Raw genomic sequence first — 14,812 nt, 5'->3', positions numbered from 1 at the left:
ATAAAAAATACTTTAATTAATTAATTATTTAATAATTTTATTTAAATATGATTACTTTAATTATATTAATAGATAAAACTGATTAAACATGAAATTTTTATAAAATTCTGTAAATTTAAAACTGATTAAATACAAAAAACCTCTAAAAACTAGATCATACGATTACAACCTATAACAAAAAAAACCTCTTAAAAATAACCAAATACTTCAAACATAGGGTTAGGGGTGTTAGTGGGGTGGTTTTTATACCGTTTTGGGTCAAATCGCAAACTATACTGTATATGTTTCAAACTGTATTGCAAAAAGTGGTGCGGTTTATGTGATTTGAACCTAATGCACTTCAATTCAGTAATTATAAAATCACGACTTCAAGATAAATTCGACGATAATGCTCCTATATTCTATACAATAAAAGCTTCTGATACGTATGCAACGTGTAATTAAAAAGATGTAATGCAACTAAATAGGTTGGTAATTAATCCAAATACATCTTAAAACTTAACTTAAAATAAATTTGCCCATAACGTTTGACAAAAGACAAAATGAAAATAATTCGAATATATAATTTGTAACGTAAAAACTCAAAAGAAAACTGAAAAGTTGATAAATAACCAGTAATGTACTGACCATTTTAATTTGATAAATGATTATATGCATGTATATATACATCTAAAAATGTATTAAAAAAATGCATTGTCGTCATGTCGTGCGGTTTGAACCGTGATTTAATGACTCAAAACCGCCAATCGTACCGTAAAGTGCAGTTTGATAAAATAAAAAAAAAACCGCACCCATTTAACGTTTTAAACCGCATTTTACCCGTACAGTATGCCATGTTTTTTCGTCGTTTTCTAAAATATTGCCCCAACTGGTTTGTGCGGTTTAGATGAATATCCGTATATAGGGTTATATTCATCATTTTACTAAAGTCAAGGACTTAATACAAAAACATTAGGTAAACAATAAAGGTCTATTTACCCAAATGCTTATCCGATAAGTGTTTACCGATACGAGTAACACTATAATTTATTTTGATGCGTAAGATTTTAATACATCAAAACGTATCGAATGTAACAATTTACCAGGTAAACACTTACATGAATAAGAATCGTCATCTTCATTTACCGGTAAGGTAAGACTCTCCGTCCTTCTCATCGCTCTTACCTAGCAAGATTCTTGGCCCTTGTCATGTTCATCCGATGAGGAAATTTATCCGGTAAGCACTTACCAAATAAACATTTAGTAAACGACCCCTAACTGTTAAAATATTTATTTAAATCAGACATCTTATTTCAGTCATTAGTTACCTATATTAAACCTCTTTTACACGTCATTTTACTAAAAGATGGTGTAAATTAAATCACAAGGCCATAAAATTCCAAGTTTGTAAAATAATTTACACAAAGCTTGACGATTTTGGGCCGTATAAATGTGGCCCAAACTTCTCTGAATTGGGCCGAGCTCGAATGCTTAATATCTTATCTATCTTATCTGCAAGCTTCGCACGTGACAAACTATAAAGTCGGCATTTCTCCGACCAAATTGGAGCTTGCTGAACGGTATTTTGAATTCCCAGCCACCGTAGAAGAAAATCCGATGGCTCGAGTAGCGTCAAACCCCGTCGGTCTCCATAAATTCCGGCCATCTCATCTTCATCCCGCCGTAGGATCTCTAAATTTCATTAATCCCTCCGTTCATTCCCTCAATAGAAGGCTCAGATATCAGAGGTTGTATTGTCAAACTGAATCTAACTCCACCGATTCTAACTCGGAGGTCTTCACTCTTTTATCTCCTTCATAAGCTTATGAATTAATTGTTGAATTAGTTTATTCCTTTTGAGTTCATCTTACATAAGTAGAGATCGCCCTCGATTTTGGATTCGAATGAGCAAATCAAATACGGTTTCGACAAAACTATGTTCTACGTTAATGATTGGTGTTCACAAACTTGTGTTAGTAAATACGAGAGAACATCAAATTATTTCATTGAATTAACATTTTAGAAGCGGATTGAACTACTGGCAGGAGCTAATAATTTAGGTTGAATAGATGCAAAATACTTCTAAGTTAATCTATGGAAGTTGTTTCAATTAGTTAGCGTACACGGTGTTGGTTGTCAACCTTAATTATTTGCAGGTTTAATGGCTTCCGATTAGGTGTAGTCAAATAATCAGGAGTAAAGGCATCTGCAATTTTCATCAATTTATCTAGGGTTTCCTTCATTCGTGCTTCCGCTGTCTGAAGAGACTGATTTCGCTCGTATGCAACATATTTGATTTTCCTGATTGATGCATTTAAATGCAGAAAAACTTGATTATAGAATCTGGTTCCGTTGAAGATAATAAGACCAGCGAAGTTACAAGTTCTCCAAGTGGTGGTGAACTTCCTGCGCTCCCAAACAAAAACATCAACCGCCGAATTGCAGTGGCTTCTGTTCTTGGAGCAGTAGGTCTCTTCTTATCAGGCCGACTTGATTTTGGTGTTTCTTTGAAGGACCTTTCTGCTGCAGCATTGCCTTACGAGGAGGTTACTTTTTCTCCCTAGCATTTGCTTTACTCTTTTCCACCGATTTATTCTCAAGTTTTAGGATGAACAAAGACCTAGACTTGAAATATTTCTTGTGTATGTTAGAACCTCCCTTCTCCCCCGATGGTTCTTTTGGGGGTAATCTAATGGGGTTTCGCATATTGTTACATGGTATCAGAGCGATATATAACACTCTAGGGACTTTACACACTAGGAAACCCTTACTCGTCTAGCGTTTGGGGGTAATCTAATGGAGTTCCACATACTGTTACATGGTATTAGAGCCAAGCTATAATGCTCTAGGGGGTTTACACACTCGTGTACTCGTCTACCCCCTCACCCGTCTAGCCTATCTTGACATTCTACATTCTATACCTGTCTAGTCTATGTTGGAGGCGGTGTGTCATATCCCTTCGACACTCTACGTTACATTTTGTGCCTGTCTTAGCTTATGTTGGAGGCGGCGTATCAGATCCCAACATCAACTCTGACCATTTCTCCTCAATATATGTTGGAACCTCCCTTCTTTATATATTGATTTGCAGTCATTTAACTTATTTATAGAAACCGAGGCTCTAGAGCTCTTTTGGAGAGTATTTTTAGAGAGGGGATGATTCAATCTTCAGATATTTGATTTGCAGAGACATTTAACTTATTTATAGAAACTGAGGAAGCTGTTCATGTTCACCATCATCATTCTTGCATGCTAATATCATTTAATATAATTACATACACAAACTCCTAGCCCTTATAACCAAGGGCGGACCTAGTAAGTAGCATACAGCGACATGTGCCACCACTTCATTGTCACGGCATGGTAGGAAAAAATTTATGATGTTTAAAGGTGCCATCATATTAATTAGATATGTGCCACCTTTTTGGTTAAATAAAACAAATGAAAGGTGCATAGCATTGTTAAGAATGTTTTTAGAGGAAGAGAAGGTCTCATGTTCAAGTCTGAGTAAAATTTGCAATGTTTTTTAATTATAAGTATGAGTGGCAATGAGTCAGGTTGGGTTGTGTTCGGTTCAATCCATTTATTAAACAGGTTGAAAATCTCAACCCAATCCAACCTATTTAATTAAATGGCTTGAGATTTTTCAACCCAACCCAACATGTTACCTAAATGGGTTGACAACATGTTGACCTGTTTATGATTTTCTCAACCCAACCTGTTAAATAAATGGGTTAAACTTGGGTTGACCTATTTAAATTTAAAATATTAAATAAAATAAAAAGGATTAGACTATTTAATTTTATGAACAAAACACACCCACAACCGCAAATACAAATAAATTCTTCAAAGTTTGAATAAAACACAGCCACAACAAATACATTGTTTAAAATAAATTGGAAAACTTTAATTTCTAAGTAACTCGACTTCCGCTTTCACCAACTCCAATTTCACTCTTGATATTACTTTCCTCTTGATCCTCTATCTTCTCTGTCATGATTGCTCCATATAGTGCCTCAAGATGCGATTCCGTTTATGCTACATAAATAAATAAATTAATTAACTTAGTTATAGCAAATACATGGTTTTATACAATAATACGAAATATACAAAGAAGAAGTTAGACAAACATTCTCCAGATACCCAATCTCTTAGACAAAAAAGGGAATGAAAAAAAAAACAATCAAAATCTATGTGTTGGAGGAGAGACTAGAACAACGACAAGACTGGAACAATGATTAGAAATCAGTGAACAATGAGAAAACTTACTAATTACTGTTTACGATTAAGATTGGAACAATGAGAAGAAATTAGTGGGTTCCACCGATTTCGTACAACCGCACCGATTGAAATATGTATGTTCCACGAGACGAGAGAGAGATGAGAGGGTGGAGACCGGAGAGGGAGACTGTTGCCTGTTGTGTTGGTCTTGGTCCGTTGGAGCCTTGGAGGCGAACGAGAGAGAGCCGAGAGGGAGACTTGGAGGAAGACAATTGGATTATTATTTTATTAGTGTTTCACAATTGACAAAACGAGAGGGTTTCAATGTTTCATAGATAATATTCGTATTATAATTATAAATAAAATAAAATTGTATCATATTTTAAATGGGTTGATAACAAGTTCTAAACGGGTTGAAAACAGGTCGGAAATTTCAACCCAATCTAACCCATTTATTTAAATGGGTTGGGCGGGTTGACCCATTAATTTAAATGGGTTGAAAATTTCAATTCAACCTGCTAATCTTGGGTTGGGTTCGAGTTAGGTTAGGAGATTGGGTTCGAGTCGGGTTAGCGGGCTGGTCACTTTCCCTAATTATAAATGCCTCTCCAACCCAATCCATAGCCTATCGATAAATTAGCCGGTCCAACCTAGTTTGCTTCCTTTTCTTTGTTTTATTTGGCAACTATAATTAGCTTTTATTTAATAATAGTTTTTATTTACTTTCAAATTCGATAAATATTTAGTGCCAATACTAAAAAAAAATTATGGGCCCGCGTCTAATATGACCTTTTATTGATTTGAAGCCCGAGAGTTTGTGTTTGTGTGTTAATGTGTTCCTCATTGGTATTGCATTGTGCTTTTGCTTATTGATAGGCCCTTTCAAACGGGAGGCCGACTGTCGTGGAGTTTTACGCAGACTGGTGCGAGGTATGTCGTGAATTAGCTCCAGATATTTACAAAGTTGAGCAACAATACAAGTAAATCTCCTTTTCTTTTCTCTTAATTATTAACTTTGCGCTTAGGGGATCATACCTTATTATTCCAATAATTATGAATCCAGGGATCGAGTAAATTTCGTTATGCTTAATGTCGACAACACGAAGTGGGAACAAGAACTAGATGAGTTTGGTGTCGAGGGTATTCCACATTTCGCGTTTTTGGATGGAAATGGTAACGAGGAAGGAAATGTTGTCGGCAAGCTTCCCAGAAAATACTTCTTGGAAAATATCGATGCCCTTGCTACTGGAAAACCGTCCATCCCACATGCCCGACTCGTTGGTCAGTTTTCTAGTGCGGAAGCCAGGAAAGTGCACCAAGTACCTGACCCAAGAAGCCATGGCTAACAAAGGTTATGCCTTGGGGATCCTCCCTATTGGTGGCCACTTTGCATTTCCTCAGAACTATTGGAGATTTTCCTGGTTGTAATCTTCAGGGCCCCATTACTCGAGGTGCATGCAAGCTGGTCCGGATCACCCACGGTTACCAAAAATGTAATGAAATAAAATTACTTGTATCAAACATCAAAATCACAGAAAAATGTAATGAAATCACAATTTCTTCTATTATGCTTTGTTCACTGATTCATTCCACAGCCTACTTGTTTCAGAATTGATTCATTTTTTTATGTCTTTATGCATCCATGAATTGTGGATATTCACAGGTGAATATGGAGCTGTTCAGTATTTCACCTAACAACATTTCCTAACAAGCTGTTGGTTGAAGGTGAACTCTGCTCACTTAACCATGGATCCTGCACACAAACAGGTGAACTATCTTTCTCCTCTTCTGTTTTCGATAAACAATCGGGTCTCAAATTAGGAACACCCAGCCTCCGGCTGCTAATTGCCGCCACTTTTTTCACTATAGTCCCACCTATCGATTTCTCACTGCCATTGAACGGTGATGAAGAAACCGATGCAACCGATGATGATGCCATGGTTACATTATCATCAATCGTGGTCCACCCACCAAGTCGAATCTGCTCCAACTCATCCGCCACTTCCGTCATTGACGGCCTCATGTCTCGGTGAAACGCCAAACACCTAAACGCCAGCTCAGCCACCTTGTGAATTGTCGAAAGTGTCCATGCATCTCGATTTGGATCCAAAAACGGATCGATTATATCGTCCACACACCCTTTCCCAATCCTGTCTATAGCGAGAGCTGCCAAGTTGATTTCGGTATGATGCCGTGAAAAATCCACCACTTTTAAAGCGGTGATCATCTCTATAAGAACCACTCCGAAGCTATAAACGTCACTTTTATCAGAAAGATGGAAGTTCTGATGATACTGCGGGTCGACATATCCCGGAGTTCCTTGTGGGGCCGTCGAGATGTGCGAGTCGTCCAACATCCCGAGTCGAGAAAGACCAAAATCTGCAACCTTGGAGGTAAAGTTGTAATCTAGAAGTATATTGCTAGACTTGATGTCTCTATGATAGATGGGTGGAGTCATAGCCGTGTGAAGATGAGCGATGGCTTGTGCGGTTTCTGCTGCGATCGTGAGTCTTACGGTCCACGGAAGTCCCTTCCCTCGTTCTCGTTGCAGATGCTGCGAAAGCGTTCCATTTGGCATGAATTCGTAAACGAGAATCTGCTCGCCTTTCTCAATGCAATATCCGAGAAGGCGGACGAGATTCGGATGGTTTACAGACGAAATGAGTTTGATCTCGTTCAATACTTGATCACCTCCATCCGTGTCTCTATGTCGTATCTTTTTAACCGCTACCCACTCGTTGTTGCCTAGCTTTCCAGCATAAACCGTGCCATAAGCTCCTACACCCAATCGTTGTTTCTCTGAGAAAGAATTCGTGGCCCGCTCGATTGCTCTGTAGTGGTAAAACGGGACACTGAAGCTACCCGTTGCTTCGGAGAATTGTCGTTTTGCATTCCGTTGGTTTTTCAAAGTGGCTCGTCTTCTAAGGCAATAGCAAACGAGTGCCACGGTCGACATCAGAGAAGCTCCGGCAACGATTCCTGAGAAGTAAATATGTTTGTATAATTAAGCATATCAAGTGTTCGGTGAAATGTCAGTGTACACGTTGTACGATGATTTCAGTGTTTCTAGTGGACACTATTCGTGAAGAAGCAATCCGGATCCATTACAACTTAAATATAGAAACTGGATGTAATGCAAAATATACCTCCGACGAGCACGCCTACTCGTGTCGTTCCACCGCATTTACCAGACATGTACCTCGAAGCGTCACAATTCGAGACTGTTATAAAAAACAAGTAGTTCAGTATCGAGGACATCCATATGAAAAACAATGATCCTCAAGTAATGACTAAGGATTGTGATTTACCCCGACCGATGGGAAAGCCCGGTTCACCCAACCCGAATGGGACTGGGGCTTCCCCGCTAAAACTCGGGGATCCCCGGTAGACTCAAACCTAAATTATTAGCTCCCAAAACAAAGCATCAACTGCCGGGGTTTGACCGGAGACAGGATGTTAATCCCGGTACCCGTAGGAGGCTGTTACTAAAAACTGGGGCCGGGGATGGGGATTACAAAACCCGCCTCATCCCCTGCCTAGTAATGATGTTTTATACCAATTTATTTGGCAACAAATAATTTTTGTTGGTAAGTTGGTAATGGTGTGATACCAATATCACAAACCTATAAAGTTGAATAGGTAAAGCAAATAAATAAATAAAAACTAAAAAGATAATCTGTGTTTAGTACTTTTGACAATCGATTTAGAGGTTTAAAAAGATAATCTGTGTTTAGTACTCTCGATGATTCAATGTGAAGAGTAATTAGAAATATTTGACGTTAAGTGTCTATAATAAGATAATGCATAATAGTATAATAAAGTCATAAGTAACTTAGTAAGCAATTGGTTGGTATGATATTAATTTATGGTAATCAAAAAATTTGTATCATTACCATGCCAACAATATATAATTGGCAGAATATTACCGATCAAATTTGTTGACTACTAATTTAATTGTTCATAGAAAATTATTGGCCAAACTTGTTAGCTACTAATTTAATTATTGGTAGATAACTACTAGTCAAACTTGTTAGCTACTAATTTAATTAATACTTTTTACGGAATGTTGATTGATTTGTTCTGGTACAAATTTAGCACATCTCAAATCATTAAATAATTGGAAATTTCACGGAAAACACGGCTTTTGATTTCCTAGAGCAAACGTGATAAAGATCGAAACAACAATATTTTTGTTCATGAATACAACTTGGATTTAGTATTTATAGAATAGAAAAGATAATCTATTTACTGTATCAAATCAAACCAAAACTAGCCGGTATATCTTATATAAAAGTGGAATCTAAAAAAAATAAAATACACACGTATATATGTTTTCTACTATAAAAAATAGAACAGTCCTAACATCTTGAACACAAAATAATGAGAACCCACAAATAAACACCCAAATTACTTGCAACCCACCACCATGAAAGACTTGTTAAAGAGTTCGATGTTTGATTGATACAAGATTTGGGGATTATATATTTGATAGAAGCCTACCACTAACATGGGTGGAGCCACATCAATTAAAAAATGGGTATTCTAAAAGCATCGTCTTAGTCCACCAAAATGGGCTACAAAGATAAAGAGTCAAAGTCAAAGGCCATTAAATCCTCAATCAAAAAGCCAAAGATGGAGGAATATGAATCCTTAATAATATTAAACAATATATGTCTTCAGATATAATTTAGCTAATAAAATAACGAAACATAGACTCAAATAAACAATGGGTTCAAGTCGTTTTCTAACCTTAGCTGTTCAATTAGTTCTAGAATGTCTACTTATATGTGATTATATATGAGAACGCTTGAATTATCGATTATCAACCTCCTACTCAAATATCAAACAACCCGTGCACATTGTTTTCTAATTCCTACTTGTTCTAAGATGACGACTTAAATCTTCAGACCAACCCACCACTAATCAAAATTGCTTTGTTGCCCTTAAATAAAGTCCACAATTATTAATTAATTGTACTAATTAATCAAGGGATTAGTTGATTTCTTACTCTTAATTCACTCTGACTTTTTGTCGATTAGGTATAACTATATATAAAATGGTTTATTTTTGTTCTTAAAATAATACACCATACGTGTCTAAAGAATGTATGTTATATACCCATCAATTTATATCAAAATCAATTCAAATCATGTATTAAAAGAGATAGAAAATTAATGGACAGACATTTAATGATATATGCATCTAAAATCAATCCGTTCTTGCTTCTTTAATCCACAAATCCATCAAGTATCTAAGGTTATGAGATCAAGATTGTTGTTAATTCGAAACCTAATGATTTTTGATCATTTATAGAAAATTTTGTTTTTGTTTAATGGTGATAATAAAGGAACTACTAACCTTGATGACAACCATTACCGTCGCGAAATCCATCGCCGTCGTACCCTTCATTACAATGGCAGCGATACCCTATCCTTGTGTTATCAATCGAGACATTCCGGCAAGCGGCGTTCCGATGGCATCCGCAATCGCCTTGCATCCACCAGCCTAACTGCACCGACTGAAAGTCTAACGACACCGGCGAGCTCTCTGGATTGGTTCCGTTCAAATCGACGGTGACGGAGGAGAATAAAATCTTACAACCGGCGGTTTCTAGTCGTGTCAAATTGAGGAACTCCTCCCGATCTGGATTGTCCTCCGAGTAACAATTCATGCTCCGGTTTGTCGATGAATTACACTGTTGTAAATTGAAATGATTCTCAACTCTGGTCGGCGACACCACACAATCGTTCAACGTCGAGCGACAGTTTTCTAATAGCAATCCGTTTCGGGAAGTGAGGGCGTAGTTTAAGCCACTGAAGAACCGGATTTCCTCGAATCCGCGGTCGCATTTCGCTGGCAAATTAACCAGTATGTGATCTCTGGTGAAATTGTGAACGTCGTATCCTCCAACTTGGATTTTTCCGTCCTCTGAACAATGAAGACCGATTTCACAATCACTGTTAAATCCAAACGGGAACTGAACCAGAGTTTCACGACCTCCACCGATGCAAACTCGTGTGCAGTTTGCTTTGGCGGATGACGACGGCGGCGATGTGATTATTAGAATCACGGAGAAGATGAGGAGATGAAAAATCATGTTTGAAATTGAATTGTGGCAGAATTTTTCACCGGAGAAGACTGAAATTAAGAGAGAGAAAACCTTTGACTTTGATAGGTCATTAAAGAGGTGTAGTTGAGAACTTCATGATTCCTTCATAAATGCTCACAGAAATGAAGAAATGAAATGATCTCTGGCCTGAATGTTAATTGCTGCTTCTCCGAGATATTGAAAGTTGCAGAGAGAGAGAGAGAGGTGCAATTAAGTAACGACGATTTGACTTTCGATGAAATAGAAATAGAATTGAGAAATTAGAAAACGGACGCCATTAACGAGCTGCAACTATTCTTCTTCCCATTGGCTGCTAGAAACGGAGGAGATAAGACCGTACGGCGGAGAGAGAGACTCCGGTGAGAGAGAGAGAGAGAGAGAAAGACTCCGGCGAGAGCTTTCCGTTTGTCTTTTGGCGGACGCCTTTTTTCTTTTGTGAAAAATGGAAAGGTGAAAGAAACCGAATAAATGACATGTGAAAGTTGGGTAAAGCTGGAGCCAAATTACTATTATGCCCTTTTGTTTTTAATTTGTCATGAAAAATAGATAAACAATTCAAATAAAAATCTATGAAGTTTTTTTTTAATTATATATTTAAATAAAAAACCATTGATTTTACATATTTTAATAAAATTATATGACTCTTAAAATATTGGTTTTATTATTTTAATAAAATTATATAATCATTTACTTTAATTAATTTAATTATAATAAATAAATTTAAGCAAAAAGTTAATTACCGACAATTCAACCGAACCTATACAAAATCCGCCTCCAAATACATAAACGTCATGGATTTTTTATGATCCGCTCAACTGTTGCAGCTACCGAGAAGAAAGAAAAACCCGAAACCTGTCTTCACTTAATCCCCGTAGATGAATTTATAAAGGTGTGATGATAAATCATTTTATTTGGATCCACAGCGGGAAAGAAGTACATGTACAGTTATATATACAATATCAGATATTAACAAAAACTTTACCAATTAAAATTTTATTCAAAATATATTGCATATATTTTAAACACCTAGTAATGCTTATTTCATACCAGATAAATGTTTGCCAATTGCCATAAAAAACATATACAAAAGTATAATTACTTATAAATTTTAATCAAGTAAATAACAATTTTACGTAAGTATTACATTGTTTTTAGTGGTAATTATGCTTTTTTTCTTATCAATTCTTAAAATTATTTACATAATTATTTGGACAAAAAGTTGATTACCAACAACCCAAACTGTTCCACACGGAATCCGCCAAGACATCGATGTAAATGGACATTTTTTGACTTACTCAGTGGCTGAGGCTGGCTGATGGCCTGGGATATACCCAGGACCAATCTTGTATTTGGAGGCATGTTCTGTGTGAGACCGGTTGAGGTTGTCGATAATCAACTTTTTGTTCAAATATTTTTGTTATCATTAAAGATAGTATTGAAATTTTAATAAATTGTAATTAAAATTGCACTCTTATTTTATGGACATATATCATAAATGAATAAAATAATAATTTTGTTTATCTATAAATTTAAAACTAATATTTACATTATATTAAAAAACATGTAATATTAAGAAAAACTTTTCATACGGGCAGGGGCAAAATTGGAAGAAGGAAATCGCTGTTGACCGGGCAAAGTGGGCCGCTAACGGTTCACACCACCGTGATGACCGTTTTTATGTTGAATATTTAACACAATATTTTCATTTTACTACCCTTTACTTATACCAAATGTAAAAATGACCCAAATTTTACATTTTTAGGGTGGATGGAACTTAAAACTTTGTATTTTGATATTGAGTTGTTAAATAATCATATGAATGTTTTATTACAAAAATTTAATTCATATCTTACAGAATACAAAAATTACAATCTGTTACGAGATACATTGAATTGTCCTGAATTTCTGATGAAATACGGTAGACCAGATCCAAAATACGAACCGATTTATATAAGGTGGACGTTTTTTTGGGTCTTCGAAATTGGCAGACTATGATGAAATCAGTGCAAAGGTTGATAGGCTCGAACCCTTGATTGTGCCTCTTTTGGTATGGATGTATATGAGATATATATTTTATACAACAAACAAACTTAGTTAGATCATTGTGTTTGGGACTTGGGATCATGTGAGACCAAGGGTTTTTCTTGAGACATGTAAGATCAATTCTCAACCTTTGGATTAGATCTATAATCTAAACATTCATAATCACAAATTACCACGAGACTTCTCAATAATCACAAAATTGTCACCGTACAACTTTAGACCATTAGATCATTAGCTTATAAAGTTGATCAATGAACATAAATTGGTCTCACAAAAAACCCTGTGTTTGATTTTAGATTAAATACATAAAATTCAAACGATACTGGTTACTAGTTTAGAGATCCCATATGGACCAGACTTTAATCTGCCATGTGTTCATTATTATTTCAAGATTGATCCTGTGCTAGAGTATTCCAAACCCTTCGAAATCGTTATGTGTATATTCATACCCACTATCTATAAAACAACACATCTTTTATATATATATATATATATATATATATATATGTATATATATATATAATGATATAAGATAAAATTTCCACAAAATGATGATGTATAGAAGAAACGTGAATAAATAATTAAACGTTATTAAATCATTTGTAATAAATGGTGACTATAAGTTTTACGCGTCACTCTTTTGACCAAACTTCGACATGGGATTTAAGAATCTTGAAATAACTAATTATGTCTAATTAAATTGTATGTTTGACAATTATTTGAGACGCATATGATATTCAGTCGTGGAGCTTTTTAAACCCTAAACCAGTTAATCTCGCATTTATGTATTTTGCAGGTTTTGTTTTAACATTTCTTATATCATATACGAGCATAATCACATCTTTGTTTCTTTTGTGAATATGATTATCAAATAATTGGAATAAACAGACGTTTATGTTGCATCCATGTAGAATTCATTCTTTTTTCATGGCGAACTTTAATATATTGAAAATGTGTTGATTTTTTGTGGTCAACCTAAGTATTCTACAGAAAAACCTGAGGGGTGGCTAATTTGACAAAAGTTGGCTAACGGGTTTAACTCCAATACAATCTGTTAAATTTGAATCAATAAAAATCACGGGACCATATTACAAAGTATTCCATAAATAAGGACTTGTAGAAAGCTTCAAGTTCATATTCACAGCTTATATGGAACATATGTCACAAGAATCTTCGCTGAAACTTTTTGCAGCTTATATGACTTCTATTCAGATACAATTTGTAAACGTCTCAAGCCAAAAGAACATATTAACTAAACAATCTTCAAATCAACTTAAAACAATGATATAAAAGTATTAAGTAATCCAAAAACGAAGCTTTGTAGCTACACATTGATGTTTAACAGATATCACAAGATTGAAACTTCTAGCATCAATGAACAAAGGTTACGGGTTTGAAATAGGGCGGGTTTAAGGGGCTGTTTGACAGTTGCTGAATGGTTTGGTGCAGAATGATTAAGTGGCCGTTTACCTAAAGACGTACCTGGTAAGCGCTTATTGGTAAAATTCAACACTATCGTTTACTTATCGGGTAAGATTTTATTCACTAAAACACATCGTATGCAACAATTTATCATGGTAAGTGCTAACCATGGTAAGAGTCCTTGTTCTCACTTACCGGGTAAAACTATTGATTCTTGTCTTCGCTCTTACCAGGTAAGATTATTAGACCTTGTCATACTCATTCGGTAAAGTAAAGTGACTTGGTAAGCGCTTATCCAGGTAAGCGTTTGGTAAACAGCACCTAAATAGCCAGAATAATTAAGAGACTCATGATATAGTGTAAAATAAAATATAATTGTTTGGTAATTGTTTACAATGAGATTAATGTACTGAATGGTTAAGGGAGACCCATGGTACAAAATCATTCAGGGGCTTTAAAAACATTAACAGACAAACTTTTTTTTATCAAACAAGATTCACCTTTAACAATTCAGATGTTGTCTTTTAATGAAAATATTAAAAGGTAAATAAACAACCCCTAAATAAATCTCGTACAAATTATATTTTATACATGTTAAAATCAAATTATTCTTTTATATTTTTAATATATTAATTTGACCTAAAAACTGTTTGTTAGCAACACTATTAAGAAAGAAAATAGTGCATTAAGCCAAAATTATTGAACGTCTTTTTCCATATTTTTAACGTGGAAATTTGTTTTTTTATGTGAAATTTCCACACAAAAGTCAATCTTTTATTGGTATGTTTATTCCTTATAAAGACAAATTCAATAATATATATAGGGTTTGGATTCCGGTGAGAAGAGAAGTTATAGTGAGAAGCGTAAGAAGAGATTTTCACTCTTGAATTAATCATAATTAAATGACAACACTAACGAGATGCACCATATCAATTCTTTTCTAAAGCACAATTCATGGATGTGGAAGAGATTAAAAGTGATCAATGTGTTTAGATTTCTTCTTACGCTTCTCATCATAACTTTCATTCTCACAAGATC

At 35.3% G+C, this 14,812-nt stretch overlaps 2 protein-coding genes across 2 annotated transcripts; one reads left to right on the top strand and one right to left on the bottom strand.

Moving 5' to 3' along the window:
- The first annotated feature begins 1,509 nt into the window (after positions 1–1,509).
- On the top strand, positions 1,510–5,765 carry LOC112513756 (thioredoxin-like protein HCF164, chloroplastic). The gene is made up of 4 exons (XM_025120114.1): positions 1,510–1,773; positions 2,304–2,525; positions 5,077–5,180; positions 5,264–5,765. Exons 1-4 carry the CDS (start codon positions 1,597–1,599, stop codon positions 5,544–5,546), a joined length of 786 nt encoding a protein of 261 aa, XP_024975882.1. The 5' UTR covers positions 1,510–1,596; the 3' UTR covers positions 5,547–5,765.
- Positions 5,766–5,865: 100 nt separating this feature from the next.
- On the bottom strand, positions 5,866–10,380 carry LOC112513755 (wall-associated receptor kinase-like 14). Its single transcript, XM_025120113.1, is given in 4 exon segments — positions 5,866–7,179; positions 7,347–7,421; positions 9,559–10,345; positions 10,348–10,380. Coding segments are annotated over 4 exon segments (2,187 nt in total). The 3' UTR covers positions 5,866–5,887.
- Positions 10,381–14,812: the final 4,432 nt, after the last annotated feature.

The sequence above is a fragment of the Cynara cardunculus genome (genome assembly GCF_001531365.2).
Source record: "Cynara cardunculus var. scolymus isolate 2C chromosome LG 5, CcrdV1, whole genome shotgun sequence".
NCBI classification, from domain to species: Eukaryota; Viridiplantae; Streptophyta; class Magnoliopsida; order Asterales; family Asteraceae; genus Cynara; species Cynara cardunculus.
Note: the sequence above shows the minus strand (reverse complement) of the source record. Positions and strands in the feature narration are given on the sequence as shown.